This window comes from Cherax quadricarinatus, chromosome 44 (assembly GCF_038502225.1).
Source record: "Cherax quadricarinatus isolate ZL_2023a chromosome 44, ASM3850222v1, whole genome shotgun sequence".
Taxonomy (NCBI): domain Eukaryota; kingdom Metazoa; phylum Arthropoda; class Malacostraca; order Decapoda; family Parastacidae; genus Cherax; species Cherax quadricarinatus.
Window position 1 is genome coordinate 17,293,900 of NC_091335.1, and position 19,066 is coordinate 17,312,965.

General features: G+C 37.5%; 1 protein-coding gene across 6 annotated transcripts in view; it reads left to right on the top strand.

Moving 5' to 3' along the window:
- The first annotated feature begins 532 nt into the window (after nucleotides 1-532).
- The window catches only part of Drp1 (dynamin related protein 1), a 137,253-nt gene continuing 118,719 nt past the window's right edge, over nucleotides 533-19,066 (top strand). For all 6 annotated transcript variants that reach the window (XM_070094146.1, XM_070094147.1, XM_070094150.1 and 3 more), the window contains exons 1-5: nucleotides 533-743; nucleotides 6,608-6,752; nucleotides 10,945-11,153; nucleotides 13,880-14,090; nucleotides 18,205-18,305. In XM_070094146.1, coding sequence (XP_069950247.1) covers nucleotides 642-743; nucleotides 6,608-6,752; nucleotides 10,945-11,153; nucleotides 13,880-14,090; nucleotides 18,205-18,305 — 768 coding nt within the window. In that variant the 5' untranslated portion in view covers nucleotides 533-641. The remainder of the gene's footprint in view (nucleotides 744-6,607; nucleotides 6,753-10,944; nucleotides 11,154-13,879; nucleotides 14,091-18,204; nucleotides 18,306-19,066) is intronic.

Here is a 19,066-nt window from a genome sequence, read left to right on the forward strand (position 1 = left end):
TTCATTAATTTATTAATTAAAATTAAACAAAAAATTAAAATCCTTATAAAAGGGCGCCAAGTGACGTCACCAAGTATTTCATCACTGACAATAAGCATTCAAGACTAATTTAAAACTAGAGTTATATGAGTGTTTTTTCAATTAAGATATGTGTACTAGAGTCCGATAGACAGAATATAAAGGAAAATACATTTTGACAGGAAGACACTGAAGAATAGAGAGGAGAGAGAGAGAGAGTAATGATTTTTTGTTAGGATTAGTAAGTCAGTAAATGTATTTAGGCTCAGATACACATAAGTACAATTATCATATATAGTGTTAATTACCTATGATAATCCAAAAAAGTCAAACACAGTGGCTTATTTCCGCTGGGGTCCTTGTAAGATTAGTTTATCCGAAATGTAATGTATACCATTGGCTTTTCATTTGGTGCCCACCAATGTTTTATTACACGTAATACGTAAAATACATTTTTTTGACAGCCCAAAGAAATAAAAGTTTGCATTAGTTGTTATTTAATAATTGTTGTTGGTCACTAGTGAATGTTGTGAGCGGCGGAGAGGCTGGTGTTGTGATGATCAGCGGCTCATAGTGTCTCACTATACTCACTATAACTCACTCTTAACTCACACTATACCACCATGGAGGCACTCATCCCCATCATTAACAAGCTGCAGGATGTGTTTAACACTGTGGGAGCTGATGCCATCCAGCTGCCTCAGATAGTGGTGGTCGGCACTCAGGTACACCACAACACTCAATATTCAATAACAGTTGAAAAACAATTATGGGGGAAGTTGAATGATAGCTCTAGGTCTTTCTTGTTGTAATCAACACATTAGGAGCTTGCAATGTTACAGAAAAGAGGAAGTCCAAGCAAATTTGTTCAGATTAACTTTTTTTGCTCGAGCAAAAAACGTTAATCTAAAACGAATTTGCTTGAATTTCCTCTTTTCTGTAACATAGCCCCTCAAGGAAGGTTCCTTGATGTTGGTGAGGGGCTCTTGATTTAGCGAATTGGATCTGTGCTCCAGTTCCCCGAATTAAGCCTGAATGCCTTCCACATCCCCCCCCCCAGGCGCTGTATAATCCTCCGGGTTTAGCGCTTCCCCCTTGATTATAATAATAATTCTGTAACATAGTAAGTTCTAATATATTGATTGTAACATGAAGGCCTAGAGCTGTCACTCAACTCTCCCTGTACTTTTGTATCTTGTATCATTTGTTCGCGATATTGCTCACTTAAGTTTTTTTTCTTTACCAGACCAATAACGTAATATCAGTTTTAACGTATTATAATATTAATTAAGTGTTGACACTGTGTTTAAATATTTGTCTTAAGAAACCAAGCTGTTGAACGTATGTTATGTAGGTATGATCAGAAACGCTTATCTGTAATAAATATTAAAATTTATAGCAAGAATTTGTTAAAAAATTAAAAAGAATTTGTTAGAAAGTAATAAAGGAGAAATGTAAGTAATATGGTGGCCACAAATAATGTGATGAAAATGATTAATCTTGACAAACTTGACAGAACTCGACATTGATGGATAAATTTGGTTTTTAGAAAGGACCCCAATAGATATACAAGGATCCCAATGGAAATAAGTCGCTGTCTGGCTTTTTTTTTTTTTTTTGGTTATCCTAGGTAATTACACATATGCTGCTATGTATGATAATTTATATAACCATTTATTTGTACCTGTACCTGAATAAACTTACTAAATAGGTCTAATGTTGTAATAAAGTTGAGTGGAATTAGCTGTTAATTAGCATCATTAAAAGGAATACTTCAAGTAGCTTTAAATAAAAATAATTTGTGGACTAGTTCAAGTGTTATTAAACAATGTCTGGTTAAGTCACCAAGTTTTCAAATCTGTGATGCCAGTGAGTTATCCAGCTGGAAAGTTCATTAACGTTTTAAAATATAATCATGAATTACTCAGTAGCACACTTTAAATCAAGGTTAGTGCTTGCCTGTACTCTTCCTAAACTTGTATATAAGAGAACTCTTCACCAGAAGGACAATGTCAGAGGCTTCTCCTGAGTGATTAGTGACTTAAAAAACATAGGTGAGATCACTGACATTCACCTTGAACAACACGAAGCAAAGTTTCGAAACCAACAGTACTATGCCTGGGATGGGCCAGTAGACCCACAATATGACTTGGTTCATATGATATTGATGATAATTGATGATGATGAGTGGTTCACATGTGTGGTCCCAGACCAGGCCTTTTCTATGAGGTCACTTGGCGTTTGGCTTCTCATTTGGGGAGTCATAACATTGTTAATTCATAATGTTTTGCCTCGGGAAGAGGAGTTCCTCTTCATCTTCTGGGACACTTGCTGTCCCGAGTCTTAGCAACAATCCCTGCCCTTGCAGGGAGAAGTTAGGGACATTTGTGCTGGAGTAGCAGTTAGCTACTTTTGATGTCATGGTGTCTTAGTTCACCGATGTTCACTGGTGTGACTGGTCTGCCACTGGTGTTCACTGGTCTGCCACTGGTGTTCACTGGTCTGCCACTGGTGTTCACTGGTCTGCCACTTATCTCGCCCCTACAAGGCTTGTAGGGCGTGGCAGATATGGTGGAGCAACAGATGGTGTTGTGCCTTTCCATATGATATTATGTGATAGTTTGGTAGTAAACTTGTATCAGGTGTGGGAAGGGAAGGGTGGAAGGTAAGTGTATCAGCAGGTATTGAGAACTTGGAATCAAATCGATGTTCCATGGTAATCATAGATTAATGATTGTGCAGTAGTAATTCTTTAAAAATTCATCTTTTGTTGATTGTTTATTTGTCAACATCATACAGAAATATTACAATGCATATTAGTAATTTACATTCATTTTTTTTTTATTATCACACTGGCCGATTCCCACCAAGGCAGGGTGGCCCGAAAAAGAAAAACTTTCACCATCATTCACTCCATCACTGTCTTGCCAGAAGGGTGCTTTACACTACAGTTTTTAAACTGCAACATTAACACCCCTCCTTCAGAGTGCAGGCACTGTACTTCCCATCTCCAGGACTCAAGTCCGGCCTGCCGGTTTCCCTGAACCCCTTCATAAATGTTACTTTGCTCACACTCCAACAGCACGTCAAGTATTAAAAACCATTTGTCTCCATTCACTCCTATCAAACACGCTCACACATGCCTGCTGGAAGTCCAAGCCCCTCGCACACAAAACCTCCTTTACCCCCTCCCTCCAACCTTTCCTAGGCCGACCCCTACCCTGCCTTCCTTCCACTACAGACTGATACACTCTTGAAGTTATTCTGTTTCGCTCCATTCTCTCCACATGTCCGAACCACCTCAACAACCCTTCCTCAGCCCTCTGGACAACAGTTTTGGTAATCCCGCACCTCCTCCTAACTTCCAAACTACGAATTCTCTGCATTATATTCACACCACACATTGCTCTCAGACATGACATCTCCACTGCCTCCAGCCTTCTCCTCGCTGCAACATTCATCACCCATGCTTCACACACATATAAGAGCGTTGGTAAAACTATACTCTCATACATTCCCCTCTTTGCCTCCAAGGACAAAGTTCTTTGTCTCCACAGACTCCTAAGTGCACCACTCACTCTTTTCCCCTCATCAATTCTATGATTCACCTCATCTTTCATAGACCCATCCGCTGACACGTCCACTCCCAAATATCTGAATACATTCACCTCCTCCATACTCTCTCCCTCCAATCTGATATCCAATCTTTCATCACCTAATCTTTTTGTTATCCTCATAACCTTACTCTTTCCTGTATTCACTTTCAATTTTCTTCTTTTGCACACCCTACCAAATTCATCCACAAATCTCTGCAACTTCTCTTCAGAATCTCCCAAGAGCACAGTGTTATCAGCAAAGAGCAACTGTGACAACTCCCACTTTATGTGTGATTCTTTATCTTTTAACTCCACGCCTCTTGCCAAGACCCTCGCATTTACTTCTCTTACAACCCCATCTATAAATATATTAAACAACCGCGGTGACGTCACACATCCTTGTCTAAGGCCTACTTTTACTGGGAAATAATTTCCCTCTTTCCTACATACTCTAATTTGAGCCTCACTATCCTCGTAAAAACTCTTCACTGCTTTCAGTAACCTACCTCCTACACCATACACCTGCAACATCTGCCACATTGCCCCCCTATCCACCCTGTCATACGTCTTTTCCAAATCCATAAATGCCACAAAGACCTCTTTAGCCTTATCTAAATACTGTTCACTTATATGTTTCACTGTAAACACCTGGTCCACACACCCTCTACCTTTCCTAAAGCCTCCTTGTTCATCTGCTATCCTATTCTCCGTCTTACTCTTAATTCTTTCAATAATAACTCTACCATACGCTTTACCAGGTATACTCAACAGACTTATCCCCCTATAATTTTTGCACTCTCTTTTATCCCCTTTGCCTTTATACAAAGGAACTATGCATGCTCTCTGCCAATCCCTAGGTACCTTACCCTCTTCCATACATTTATTAAATAATTGCACCAACCACTCCAAAACTATATCCCCACCTGCTTTTAACATTTCTATCTGTATCCCATCAATCCCGGCTGCCTTACCCCCTTTCATTTTACCTACTGCCTCACGAACTTCCCCCACACTCACAACTGGTTCTTCCTCACTCCTACAAGATGTTGTTCCTCCTTGCCCAATACACGAAATCACAGCTTCCCTATCTTCATCAACATTTAACAATTCCTCAAAATATTCCCTCCATCTTCCCAATACCTCTAACTCTCCATTTAATAACTCTCCTCTCCTATTTTTAACTGACAAATCCATTTGTTCTCTAGGCTTTCTTAACTTGTTAATCTCACTCCAAAACTTTTTCTTATTTTCAACAAAATTAGTTGATAACATCTCACCCACTCTCTCATTTGCTCTCTTTTTACATTGCTTCACCACTCTCTTAACCTCTCTCTTTTTCTCCATATACTCTTCCCTCCTTGCATCACTTCTACTTTGTAAAAACTTCTCATATGCTAACTTTTTCTCCCTTACTACTCTCTTTACATCATCATTCCACCATTCGCTCCTCTTCCCTCCTGCACCCACTTTTCTGTAACCACAAACTTCTGCTGAACACTAACACTACATTTTTAAACCTACCCCATACCTCTTTGACCCCATTGCCTATGCTCTCATTAGCCCCTCTATCCTCCAATAGCTGTTTATATCTTACCCTAACTGCCTCCTCTTTTAGTTTATAAACCTTCACCTCTCTCTTCCCTGATGCTTCTATTCTCCTTGTATCCCATCTACCTTTTACTCTCAGTGTAGCTACAACTAGAAAGTGATCTGATATATCTGTGGCCCCTCTATAAACATGTACATCCTGAAGTCTACTCAATAGTCTTTTATCTACCAATACATAATCTAACAAACTACTGTCATTTTGCCCTACATCATATCTTGTATACTTATTTATCCTCTTTTTCTTAAAATATGTATTACCTATAACTAAACCCCTTTCTATACAAAGTTCAATCAAAGGGCTCCCATTATCATTTACACCTGGCACCCCAAACTTACCTACCACACCCTCTCTAAAAGTTTCTCCTACTTTAACATTCAGGTCCCCTACCACAATTACTCTCTCACTTGGTTCAAAGGCTCCTATACATTCACTTAACATCTCCCAAAATCTCTCTCTCTCCTCTGCATTCCTCATATACAGTATATTACTTATCGCCTATGTTCACTATACCAGTAATTAATGTAATGGGGATTGCTGTTTTTCCTGTTAATGTATTTTTGGTTGATGGAACTGAGCATAAAGGTAAATTTTTTTATTGGTTTGATAGCTTTCATAATTCTGGTTATTTTCCTTCTTGGTGATATACAACTTATTTCACTATGGGCAATGTTAAGTAAAATTTGGTAATTTGTGATTCATCTGGTAGTGCTCTCCTCTCACATAGGGAGACCGGGGATCACTCTCTAATGTGGGTGAAACATTGGGCATGTTTCCTTACACTTGTTGCCGCTGTTTACCTAGCAGTATGTAGGTACCTAGGTATTAGAAGACTGTTGTTAGTTGCACCTTGGGGAAGAAGATTGTAGGGCCTAACAGAAATAAAACAGTCCTCGATAACTCGCAGACTTTATTGGGTTATCCTCGATGGCTAATCCTCTAGGATAAAAATTTGAGCAAAATCTTGTTTTAGAGAAAATTGTTTTGCATATTTTTGCCTTTTGAGGTAGAACTAAAATTTTGACACTACACTTGCAATTTATTCACTGTCTTAAAGTCCACTAAGTCACACTGGTGGTTGTCAGAAGAAAAATTCTGTTGACTACTTTTGGTTCACTTGTGGCTGACGACCTTTGGCACATAATTGATGTTACTTATTTTCGCCCATAAAGGAAGCGATGTATGTAAGTAGCAGCCGGCTCATTAATACAGAACTGTTTACTATAATGCATTTACCGGTACTGTAAAATATGTTGTTTTCTCCAGATCTCACATATATGTAGTTACTTCCCTGATAATATTCTTGATATGTAAAATTAATTCTGCAGTGTCCTAATGTAGCATATTTTTTGTCTAATATACTTTTTTTATGCATTGCTCTCTCTAGAGCTCAGGAAAAAGTAGCGTATTGGAGAGCTTGGTGGGACGCTCATTTCTTCCTCGAGGGATTGGCATTGTTACCCGTCGACCATTAGTTCTGCAGTTAGTATACACATCACGCGATGACAACCAACATCGATCAGCAGAGGCAGGTGGGTACCATAGGTTTTTTTTTACAATATCTGTTAGTATGTGGTTACTAGTATCTTGTGTTCCTCAAATAGATGGCAGATGCATGATACATCATCCGTAGCAACTAGAAGTTCAGTACAGTAGTACTTTGTTGTATTACCCTGAAGTTTACATCATGTTTATCATTCCTGCATAAATTGTTTAAAAATACACAAGTCAAAGATTACATACTAGTAGCAGTGTGGAAACTATCTGAGTTTCATGCAACACATTCATTCTGGCAAAGATGATTTTTTCTCATGATTAAAATAGTGCAGTAGTGTAGTTAGATATTATGAATGCTCATTATGGTAGTCATTAAAATTATCCCCTTGGGTGGTTCCAAAAATAGGTTACACAAACAATATATACGAGTGAGAGGGGTTGTATTTGAGAAAGAATTGCATAGTATGGGCTTGTAAGCCTACTGCATTGCACCGCCATTCTTTTGTTCTTGTTAGTTCTTTTAGTTGTTTTAAAGTGGATGTTTTCCCTAGGAGGACAGCATTGTAAGGTAAGATTACTGTTTATGTAACTTGTTTTAGTTGTAAATATTCCATTTAATCTTTTAATTAGAAGAAAACTTTGCTTTTTTTTGTGATTGAACATTCATACATTGAATATTGAATTATCATCGTTATTGTTAAGAAACAGCATTTTACTACTGACAAGAAAAGAGGCCAGCAGGTAAATCAATTTGGCAATTCTCAAGTGATGCTATGCGGTCCCCTCGTGCCCCTCCCCGCAAGAAAGGTGGGTCCAGACAAAGCCTCTGTGACTCTTCAGCCTCAGGCAACCATGCACCAGTAAATCATTGTGAGAAAAACTATGCTCTTTAAGTTTTGCAACTGCTAACATAGTGTTCAAAACTGAATCAATGGCCCTGTGATATCTTTTAATGACCAAGCTTATTAAATGTAGGTATTTTTGGTAGTAATTATGAATTTATTGTTTGATAAACTAAAGGAAAATTGGACCTTTTATTGTGCCTGCTTAATTAGCTAGTGTGATTGTACATAGAACCTATGCATGTTATGAAATGGCACAACAAATCCATAGGGAGACAATAAAATAAAGATAAGAGGAATATTGTAGATTTTAACCTTGCACTGAGGCCTTCAGCAAACTAAAGTGTTTCAGAGGCATGTCTGATGACCCGAGTCATTGATAAGATCAAGTGAAGTCAAGGCAAGGATAGCTCATAGCATCAGGTTTCTGCTGTTTGGCAGTTGTTGAAATTGGGCTGTAATGCAGTCTTTACTGCCTCTCGGATTTTAAGCTTGTTCAAAAGAGTTCTACAATGGAAGCAGCTACCCAGGTAATAGTATGGTTATGATTCCTAATGTGTTTGAAAAGTGCCAGAGTGTTGTGTGCACACTGTATCTAACAGTTTCCATATGTTTAGTTCATGGAATATTTAAATATTGACCTGTTTGTTCTATGTATTGAATGGTTATTTTTGACAAGAAATGTCATTACTCCTATCATGGAATATTGTACACACCAGGTTTGTTATGGGTTGTAAGATATTACAATTTAGTATTAGTTTCCCAAAAACAAAACACGTTCATCATTTGTTCAGTCTTGCCAGAAATGTGCTGACATCCCAATTCAGACTATCCTTTCGGCTTCAACCTCCCCACCCCTCAGAGTACAGGGACTGCCTATTCACCTCCAGGACTTGAGTTTGGCTAAGCGGTTTCCCAGAATCCCTTCATAAATGTTACCTTCTCTCATTCTAACAGCATCCCCATTAACCCTTAAACTGTCCAATCGTAGATCTACGTTCATGTGCGTAGCGCTCTGAGCATAAATTACGTTTTTTAACATGCTTTCAAATGGAGAAAATAAAGGTCGGAGCACTATGCACCTAAACGTAGATCTACGTTTGGACAATTTAAGGGTTAAAAACCACTCGCCTAAATTCACTTCTGTCTAACATGCTCACAAGCTTGCTGGATGCTGAATGTCATCTTTTAATGTCTTCATTCTGAATTCTATGAATAATATTCACATAATATATTGTTTTCCAAGCTGCCTTCTCACTGCAATGTTCAGAGCTCATGCCTCACACCCGTATAATAGTGTTGGTACCACTATACTTGGGTAAATTATTCTTTTTACTTGCTTAGATGAACTTTTTTTTAACTTGTCTGTTTTCTGGTTCACCCTGTGTTTCATAGACCTATCTCCCAACATGTTCTCTCCCAAGTATGCAAACACACACATTTCCTCCTCGCTTCCTCCTTACTACCTCCTTCCAGTCTGGTATCAGTGTTTTAGGTGTCTGTATATTCATATTAAACAGATTACATGTTTTTTTTTTTCAACAAGTTGACCAATTCCCACTGAGGCAGGGTAACCCAAAAAGAAAGAAAATCCCCAAAAAGAAAATACTTTCATCATCTTTCAACACTTTCACTTCATTCATGCATAATTACTATCTTTGCAGAGGCATTCAGATACGACAGTTTAGAAGGGCCTCCAAACTGTCAATATCCCAGACCCCTCCTTTAAAGTGCACACATTGTACTTCCCATTTCTAGGACTCAAGTCCGGCTAAATCTATAATAACCATTCTTCCCTGAATCCCTTAACTAAATATTACCCTGCTTACACGCCAACAGCTCGTATAGCTTACTAAAAAGAAAAAGAAGAAAACCAAATGCATGTATGACTGCAAAATCATAGAATCAGCAATCATTGCATCCTAGCCCAGTTTCATCATCCCATAAGGTTAGTGTAAACCTGATGCTTTTAACTACCCTTGCCCTGCCTTTCCACATGTTTCATCTGCTCATTTGTTAGTTTGTTGAAAAGGGCCTCAGTACTTTCTACTGTTTTATTGTCTCCATACAACTTTGCCACTGATCAGTGCTTATTACATTTGTGTGTCTGGATGTTGCACATTATTTCATGAAAAATTAATTTCATATTGCTTGCTGTAGTTAAAAATAACTACGTAAACTGAAACGTATTAGGTGATGTGATTCTCCCAAAAATTTTGTAAGAAAGATCTCTTTGGAATTGTCTTATGTCTGGTTAATAAAATTAGATGCACATCCTATTATAGAAAAATGAAAATGGGAAAGTAGAGAGATTTCACTGTTCAAAATTTTGGAAAGCATTATTTCTTGGAAATTTGGAATTAGAAACTTTATCCAAAATAAAAAAAAATATTAATTGATCTTGTTAATAAAATGCATTATGAATAAACAAACTGAATTTTTAATAATTTTGTTTTATTACTACTAATGTCATTTGAAATTTACAAGCACAATTTTCTGCGAGATTAAATTTTCAAAAGATTCTAGTTATTTTTTAACTGATTGAAATTTAAGTTTTTCACTCTACATTATGCATGCTGGAGCTTCATATGTGCTTTATCTTTTTGCAAGTTTATATTTACTGTATGTATCTCTTTGCCACCATCTGGGTAAACAGTACAGTGTACAGTGAAGTGTCTTTGTCAACTGACACTTTAACTTACACCCTATTTTGTTTACTATGTTGGCCATTTTCCACTAAGGTAGAAAGCAACAAAGATCATATTTAACATGCTGTTGGAGTGTGAGCAAGATAACATTCATAAAGGGATTCAGAGGAAATGGTTAGTTGAACTTGAGATCTGCACTCTGAAGGATGGTTGGGAATATTGCAGTTCAGAGAGTTATAAATGTTTACACAGTTCTGGCAAGACAACTATTGATTGAATGATGGTGAAAGTGTTTCCTTCTTTGGGGTCATCCTACTTTGAGAGAGAGCTAACATGGTAAAAAATTATAAATGTGTTAGTTGAAAAGGCAGTGGAGAAAATATCCAAAATTGCCATAAATTCAGTAAGTTAACACCTACAGTGCAGTGGTCCCCATGATAACATGAGAGGGCAAAGGTGACCTGTGGGAGGCTGTTTTTTGTGGGTTGCATAACCCCCTCCTACAAAAAGACAGTGTGTGGGCCCTGCCCCCTTTTGCAAAAAGATAGTGGGGGGATCCCCCCTCCTGCAAAAAAAAAAAAAAAAAACTGATTAGTGAATACAGAGGCTTTATTGTCTAAGCCAGTACTATGCATATTATATAGTGATCCATGAATAAGATAAATTTCTTATTTAAAAATACCTGTATGGACTTAATTTTTTCTAACGCTAAACTTTGTGGTAAATTTTCATTACAGGCACACTGGAGCTGGAGGAATGGGCACAGTTTCTTCACATTAAGGAAAAAATCTTTGTAGATTTTGATGAAGTCAGAGCTGAAATAGAGCGAGAAACGGCCAGAATTGCAGGAAACAACAAAGGAATATGTAATGAGCCAATCAGACTCAAAATTTTCTCTGATAAAGTTGTAAATTTAACTGTCGTGGATTTACCAGGCCTAACTAAAGTAAGTCTTCTAGTAATAAATAATAATACAGTGGACCCCCGCATAACGATCACCTCCGAATGCGACCAATTATGTAAGTGTATTTATGTAAGTGCGTTTGTACGTGTATGTTTGGGGGTCTGAAATGGACTAATCTACTTCACAATATTCCTTATGGGAACAAATTCGGTCAGTACTGGCACCTGAACATACTTCTGGAGTGAAAAAATATCGTTAACCGGGGGTCCACTGTATAATAACTTTATTTCTACAAGTACATGTGCAGGGTATATAGGCCTAGCTGACATAAGTGACATACTACTATATAGAAAGCCGCTTGTTATGCAGAGCATTTCGGGCAAATTAGGTCAGTTTTGTCCCAGGATGCGACCCACACCAGTTGACTAACACCCAAGTAGCCATTTTATACTGATGGGTGAACATGGATAGCAGGTGTCTTGTGGAAACATGTCCGAATGTTTTCCAGCCATTCCAGGGATTCGATCTCCGGACCTCAGTGTGAGAGCTGAGTGCACTAGCAATTGGGCTTCGGAACACCCTGTCGAGCTACAGTATTGTAGTGTAGTTTTTGAAGTAAATTAATGGATTCTCAAGGAAGTACATATACTGAGCAGTTAATTTGTTTTTATTTTCTAGCAAACATTTAAATTTCTGCCAACAGGGACAGTTTTGATGCCCTGCTGATATCGTGAGCTGGATAATTTTGTGTCAAAGGCAGTGTCAGCACCTGTTTTTGGACTGAATGTTCCCAAGTTTTCATGCACATTTTTGTCTTTTATCATGTCCTTTTTTTTTTCTCCCCCCTTGGTCTGTAATACAGGAGGGTCCCGGTGATAAGCGAAAATCGCCATTGGGAGGAAAATATAATTTTTTTCTATACCAAATGCATCTAAAGTGCCTGACAACATGTTTACACTATCATATATTAGGTGCTCAATGCAGCTATGCATAAAAAAACAGATACAGAATTATAATAATTACACAGTACATACAATACTTACCTTAAAATATCATGCCAGTTGCTCTTCCCTTACACAACTGTTGTGCAAAAACGGCGAAAAAATGGAAAAAATACCAAACATAATGAACAGTGGATCAGTTGAAAACCACCAAAAACATGGAACATCAAAAAGATGGTAATGAATACATGTATGTGGGGCCCTCCTGTATACTGTATACGTATAGTATGGTACAGTATGTGTAAGTGTTAAACTTACTGGGAGTCTTGCATGTAGTGTCAAGTTACCACCTCTCATGGAAGGTGCCTTGATGCTGTTGAAGGGCTCTAAGTACAAGGAATTGGACTTGCCCTTTCCTTCCTTGGATCATACCCAAAATACCTTTTTATTCTCCAGGGGCTGCATGACCCCTATGGGTTTAGCACCTTTCTCCTTCCTTGGATCAAACCTAAAATGCCTCTTTATTCCACAGGGTATGTATGACCCCAGTGAGTGTAGAACTTCCCTCTGATTAAAAAAAAAAAAATGCCAAGTGACCCTTGAGGGAGGGCTTTCCCAGAGTTTGGTTAGGTCAGCCATTGCACTAAAACTTTGCACTAAACATTATTAAAGTAATCTTCCAATAATATTCAACAATTCAGTTTTAATTTTAATCTTGGCTGTGCACATGACATTAGCTGTCCCACATCCAACTTGTTTGTACAACCTTTTTTTTTAAATGTCTTGGAATAGATAAAGTAGTATGTTTCCTTGTAGCAGCAACAGATATATGAAGTACCTCGGTACTCAAATTTCTTTCGTTCCAGAAGGCTGTTCGAATAGTGAACGAATTTTTCCCATGTTGGAGTGTGAGCAGGGTAATATTTAGTGAAGGGATTCAGGGAAACCGGTTATTTTCATATAGTCGGACTTGAGTCCTGGAAATGGGAAGTACAATGCCTGCACTTTAAAGGAGGGGTTTGGGATATTGGCAGTTTGGAGGGATATGTTGTGTATCTTTATATGTTTATGCTTCTAAACTGTTGTATTCTGAGCACCTCTGCAAAAACAGTGATAATGTGTGAGTGTGGTGAAAGTGTTGAATGATGATGAAAGTATTTTCTTTTTGGGGATTTTCTTTCTTTTTTGGGTCACCCTGCCTAGGTGGGAGACGGCCGACTTGTTGAAAAAAAAAAAAAAAAAAAAAAATAATAATAATAATAATAATAATAATAATAATAATAATATTTTTTTTTTCTGTTATCACTAATCTTCTTAGGCCCCATGGTGACTTACTTATACAGATAATATAAAAAACACCAAGAAATGCGAAGAAACACAAAATAGTTTACAGCAAAGCTCAGCGAAGTTTTGCACTGAGAGACAGCTGTGGGGAGACTGATGCACATTGTTTGGTTGAGTGCTGAGCAAATGATCGACTACCGAGTGATTTTTTTTACTGAACAAAGCGTTCAAACACCGAATTGTTTGAGTTAGGAGCTGTTAGAGTACCAAGGTACTACTGTACTTTCATTTCCTCTCTCCTTTACTGCATATTTTATTTTGCTTTCTGGTATCCTCATTAGTACCCTGGTTATTGCTTCATTTTGAATCATCCTTTTATTTTATTTTTTTTAAAGTTCATGGGACAAGGTTAATACAAACTGTGAGGCTAGAACATAATTAGAAGCAATACATGTAGTTTTATGTTCTTGTTATATTGCTCTACACTAAAAATTAAAAAGTTTTCCATCCCAGTTATTTATCATCACTTACTCTCATCCCTAGGTACCAGTTGGCGATCAACCAGATGACATAGAGACTCAGATTCATGAATTGATTTTATATTATATTGGAAATCCCAATTCTATTATTCTGGCAGTCACCTCAGCCAACATGGACATGGCCACATCTGAAAGTCTTAAAATGGCTAAAGAAGTTGATCCTGATGGTCGAAGAACACTAGCTGTTGTCACGAAGTTGGACCTAATGGATGCTGGTACATACATATTGTCAGTTTCTTTTGTGGTACATGTGTTAGATAATATAAATTTCACAGACATTGGTATTGACTTCGTATGTAACTTACGCAGGCAGTTTGCAGTGTCAGTATTAACTTACTTTTAACCAAAATTTAATGCAATTCCAGAAGAAGATTAGGTTACAAATTTGTATAAATTATCTGAACAAATTACTTGTTACTTGTGAAGACTAAATAACAAGAAGTCACTTGTTAGAAGCAGAATCATCAAGTGATTAGCACAGCTGAATTTTTTTATCATCATATAAAATTAATTATCCATGGAGGCAAAGAAGGGAATGTACAAAAGTATAGTGGTACCAACATTCTTGTATTGGTCTGAAGCTTGGGTTGCAAATGCTGCAGCGAGGAGGCGGCTGAAGGCAGTGGACATGTCTTGTCTAAGGGCAATGTGTGGTGTAAATATTATGCAGAGAATTCAGTGTGGAAATTAGGAGGAGGTGTGGAGTTACTAAAAATATTAGTCAAAAGGGCTGAAGAGGGGTTATTGAGGTGGTTTGGTCATTTAGAGAGAATGGATCAAAGTTGAATGACTTGGAGAGCATATAAACCTGTAGGGGAAGGAAGGCGGGGTAGGGGTCATCCTCGAAAAGGTTGGAGGGAGGGGGTAAAGGAGGATTTTGTGGGCAAGGGGCTTGGACTTCCAGCAAGCATGTGTGAGCATTTAAGATAGGAGCTAATGGAGACAAATGGTTTTTGGGACCTGACGATCTGTTGGAGTGTGAGCAGGGTAATATTTAGTGAAGGGATTCAGGGAAACTGGTTATTTTTATATAGCCAGACTTGAGTACTGGAAATGGGAAGTACAATGCCTGCACTTCAAAGGAGGGGTTTGGGATATTGGCAGTTTGAAAGGGTATGTTATAGTATATCTTCATATATGCTTCTAAACTGTTGCATCTGGGCACTTCTGCAAAAACAGTGATTATGTATGAGTGATGTGAAAGTGTTGAATGATGATGAAAGTACGTATTTTCGCTTTGGGGATTTTTTCTTTTTGGGTCGCCCTGCCTAGGTGGGAGATGGCCGACTTGGTGAAAAACAAAAAATGCTTCTAAACTGTTGTATCTGGGTGCCTCTGCAAAGACAGTGATTATGTGTGAGTGAGGTGAAAGTGCTGAAGGATGATGAAAGTATTTTCGTTTTATGGATTTTCTTTCTTTTTGGGTCACCCTGCCTCGGTGGGAGACGGCTGACTTGTTGAAAAAAAAAATTAATAATGACCATCATGCTGGTTGTCTACAGTATCCTGAACATTTCATGTTGAAATGAAAATGGAGCTGATCTGTAGGGTGAACTTTAGCATTTAATTGGAAGCAGGCAGTTGTCTAATGCTTGTTTCTAATCCTGTAATTCATTATCAACTTTTATCTCTAATGTGTTTATTGACACAAATATTGAATAATTTTTTAAATGTTCATTGAATCAGTATGATCTTCAAAGCGATAGAGCACTAAGAGCAGTATGTCGGAATAAATGTAAGTGATATTACAATCTCTGGAAATAAAAAAAAGTCTGTGACCAAAATAAACACTCTAAAAAGGATACAGTGAGCATATCATTGCTGTTGTAATTGCAGGTTAATAAGTACAGTGGACCCTCGCCTAACGAACGCATCGCATAACATTAAATTCGCCTAATGATACATTTTAACGCTAACATTTTGCCTCGGCTAACGCTAAAAAACTCGCCTAACAATATTCGTTCTCGGGTACCAATTAATATCGTTAGGTGAGGGTCCACTGTACATGGAATAATGATGTCTTCAGAGCTCAGAGAGACATCATGTAAAGGGTCTATGTAGCTTGAGGCTTGCCTGTACAGCAGTTCCTTTCTTTGAGTTCTCTGCATGCTTGTTAGCTCTTGTGTGATGATCCATTTCTACCAATAATTTTCTGTTTGCAATATAAATTAGCCCTGTGGTCAATGTGGTTTACAAACAGTTGATTCATGTTATGAAGAATTAAGTGTTGACAATCCGACTGAGATTACTGAAGAATCTGGGGATGCATCTACCACAAAGTGGTAGGTGGAACACCTACTATTATGACTCAAAGCTTGTACCAGTATTTTACTTCCTTTTTAACCCCCATAGCTTATTGATAACCATGTTAACTACTTATCATGAGCATTTTTGCATGTTTGTGACAAGATTACCTTTGATAAGATTTACATAATTATCCCTTTATCGGGCAAGTGGGCATAAAATTAGAAATTCGAACTGAACTCCCTATGGTGGATAGAGTAACTCGATACAAGGTCAATGAACCTATATAAATGGATTTCTGATGGTTAGTTTTCAAGCAATTGCTAATCTCTGAAGTCCGAAAATTTTCCCACTTGCCAGACAAAGGGAGTAAAAATCAGAATGTTGCAAACTTGCAATTGTTAATAAAACACCCAATAACTATTTTTTAAATTTATTATACAAACAGACAATATAAAAAACATAAATGGAAATTGTATCAAAACAGTTTGTATGTATTAGAAAAATATAAAAATGAAACAAATAGCAACATGGACACATTGCAAAGGAATAAAACTTTCAAGTCCCATTTTCCTGAGATTCATGAGGAAGACCAATTATTCTATATTGCTAATTGATGGTATGGTAGTCACTGAAGCAATTGCTATTACTCTTTATGCACAGATTTACTTTGCATACAGAACACTGGAATGAGGATGTGACCAATTTCTTCGAGTGGCTGCAATACTTGCAATCGTAATACCTTTCTTTTTCTTCACTAATTTCTGCTTTTTGGCTGGTCTTTCTTCCTCCTCATCATCACTTGACACCTCTGCATCCGGTGGCAAGTATTCATCACTACTATCCAGCAATTCTGGGTCATCTACCTCTGGTTCTGAGTCACTGTCATCCAAAATGCAGACATATTTCGACCTGGTGCTGGAGGGCTCCCCATAAAACAATTTCTCATTGATCTGATTTTCTCATTGATTCTGTATAGATCCAGACCACTACAGAATTCATATATGCAATAGAATTTTTTTTATAAATATTTATTTTACTGAAATTGTACTATGTCACTTCTCGGGCAGGTACGAAAATTTTCGTACTTCCTTTGTTGCACTTTTTTCAACTGCATGCTACACTCACATTATGCTTCACATGGACTTTATGTATATATCAAAAGATGCCTAAACTATTCATGTACGCACTAAACACAACAATGAGTACTTACCGACATTGTAGAAGGTAAAATCCAAGAGTATATTAGTGACACTGGATGGAAAAAACCCACTCTGGGCGACGCCAAGCCACGAGTGTTTGTTTTGATCTCTCAACCAATGGGAAGGCGGCAAACGCCATCATCACTTAGCTGAAGCGACTCAGGGAAGGCTTGTGATTGGTTAGAATTAAAGAACGGGAATCCAGATGCGCGGCGCGTGTAGGATGACACGCGTAAAGGTGCACGTGTTTAAGTAGGAAAATTTTCGGACCTGCCCGATAAAGGGTGGTTTACAAACAGTTGATTCATGTTATGAAGAATTAAGTGTTGACGATCCGACTGAGATTACTGAAGAATCTGGGGATGCATCTACCACAAAGTGGTAGGTGGAACACCTACTATTATGACTCAAAGCTTGTACCCGTATTTTACTTCCTTTTTAACCCCCATAGCTTATTGATAACCATGTTAACTACTTATCATGAGCAGTTTTGCATGTTTGTGACAAGATTACCTTTGATAAGATTTACATAACAATATTTTTTTTTTTTTTTCCTTCAACAAGTCGGCCGTCTCCCACCAAGGCAGGGTGACATAACAAATATGAAGTGTTAATTTATAATACTTAGGAACAAAACAGACACAGGCAGACTGGACACTCCAATATTTTTCACTTTGAGACCAAGCTTTTTCAAGTCTATAGGGAACATTTCTACTGTTCTCACTCTACCTACAGCTCATGTTTTTCATGTTCTATCCATAGACTTTTTTCTGCAAGTGAAATATAGATTTATTAATGTGAACATTATGCCTTTGGGTCTCTGTTTTGCAGAGTGTCTATATTTTATGTCTTATGCCCAGTACTTAGGAAATCTGAATTTCAGGAACTGATGCCATTGATACACTGTGTGGACGTATTATACCTGTGAAACTGGGCATAATTGGTGTTGTGAATCGGTCACAACAAGACATCATAGATGGCAAGGTAAGCTTCATGTATATTCTCGAAGTTAATGTAATTATATAAAATTAGTGTTTTGAATCAAATTAAATTGTTTTAAATTATTTTTTATTCTGAAATTTCTTAGAAAATGAGTGGTTTGAGTATAGAACATACAAAGTTTCTTTATAGGACACTTGTTTTATTGAATTTAGTTAATGAAATCCATTCATACAAAACATAATTTAAAATATGATTTGAGTGAAATTATTGAATATGGAGCTCTCACAGTTGAAGCCACTTGTTTGAAAAAGTGGTAAAATAAGAGGTAACTTGTGGATTTAAGAATGTAGTGTTAGCATGCAGGAGAGGTTTGTCATACAGATGGGTGGGTGCTGGAGGAAAGATGAATGATTGGTGGAATGATGAGGTGAAGAGGGTAGAAAGGAGAGAGAAAGTTAGTATGAAAAAGTTTTTTGCAATTTAAAATGTACAGTATATAAATATGAAAGCCAAAGAATATGCAGAAGAGGAGAGATCAAGAGCGGTGGTGAGTAATAAGAATAAATAATGTATTGGGAAAATTTCCTTAGAATACAAAAGCATGTGAGAAGTGGATGGGAAGTACTGTGCCTTCACTCTACAAGAAGAGTGGTGATGCTGCAGTTTGAAGGGTCATCTGAGCTGTGATGTCAACATGTTTTTGGAAAGTCAGTGATTAAGTGAATGACAGTGAAAGTTTTTCTTTTTTGGGTCACTATTCCTTGGTGGAAGATGCTCAATGTCTTGCAAAAAAAAATGTGGTG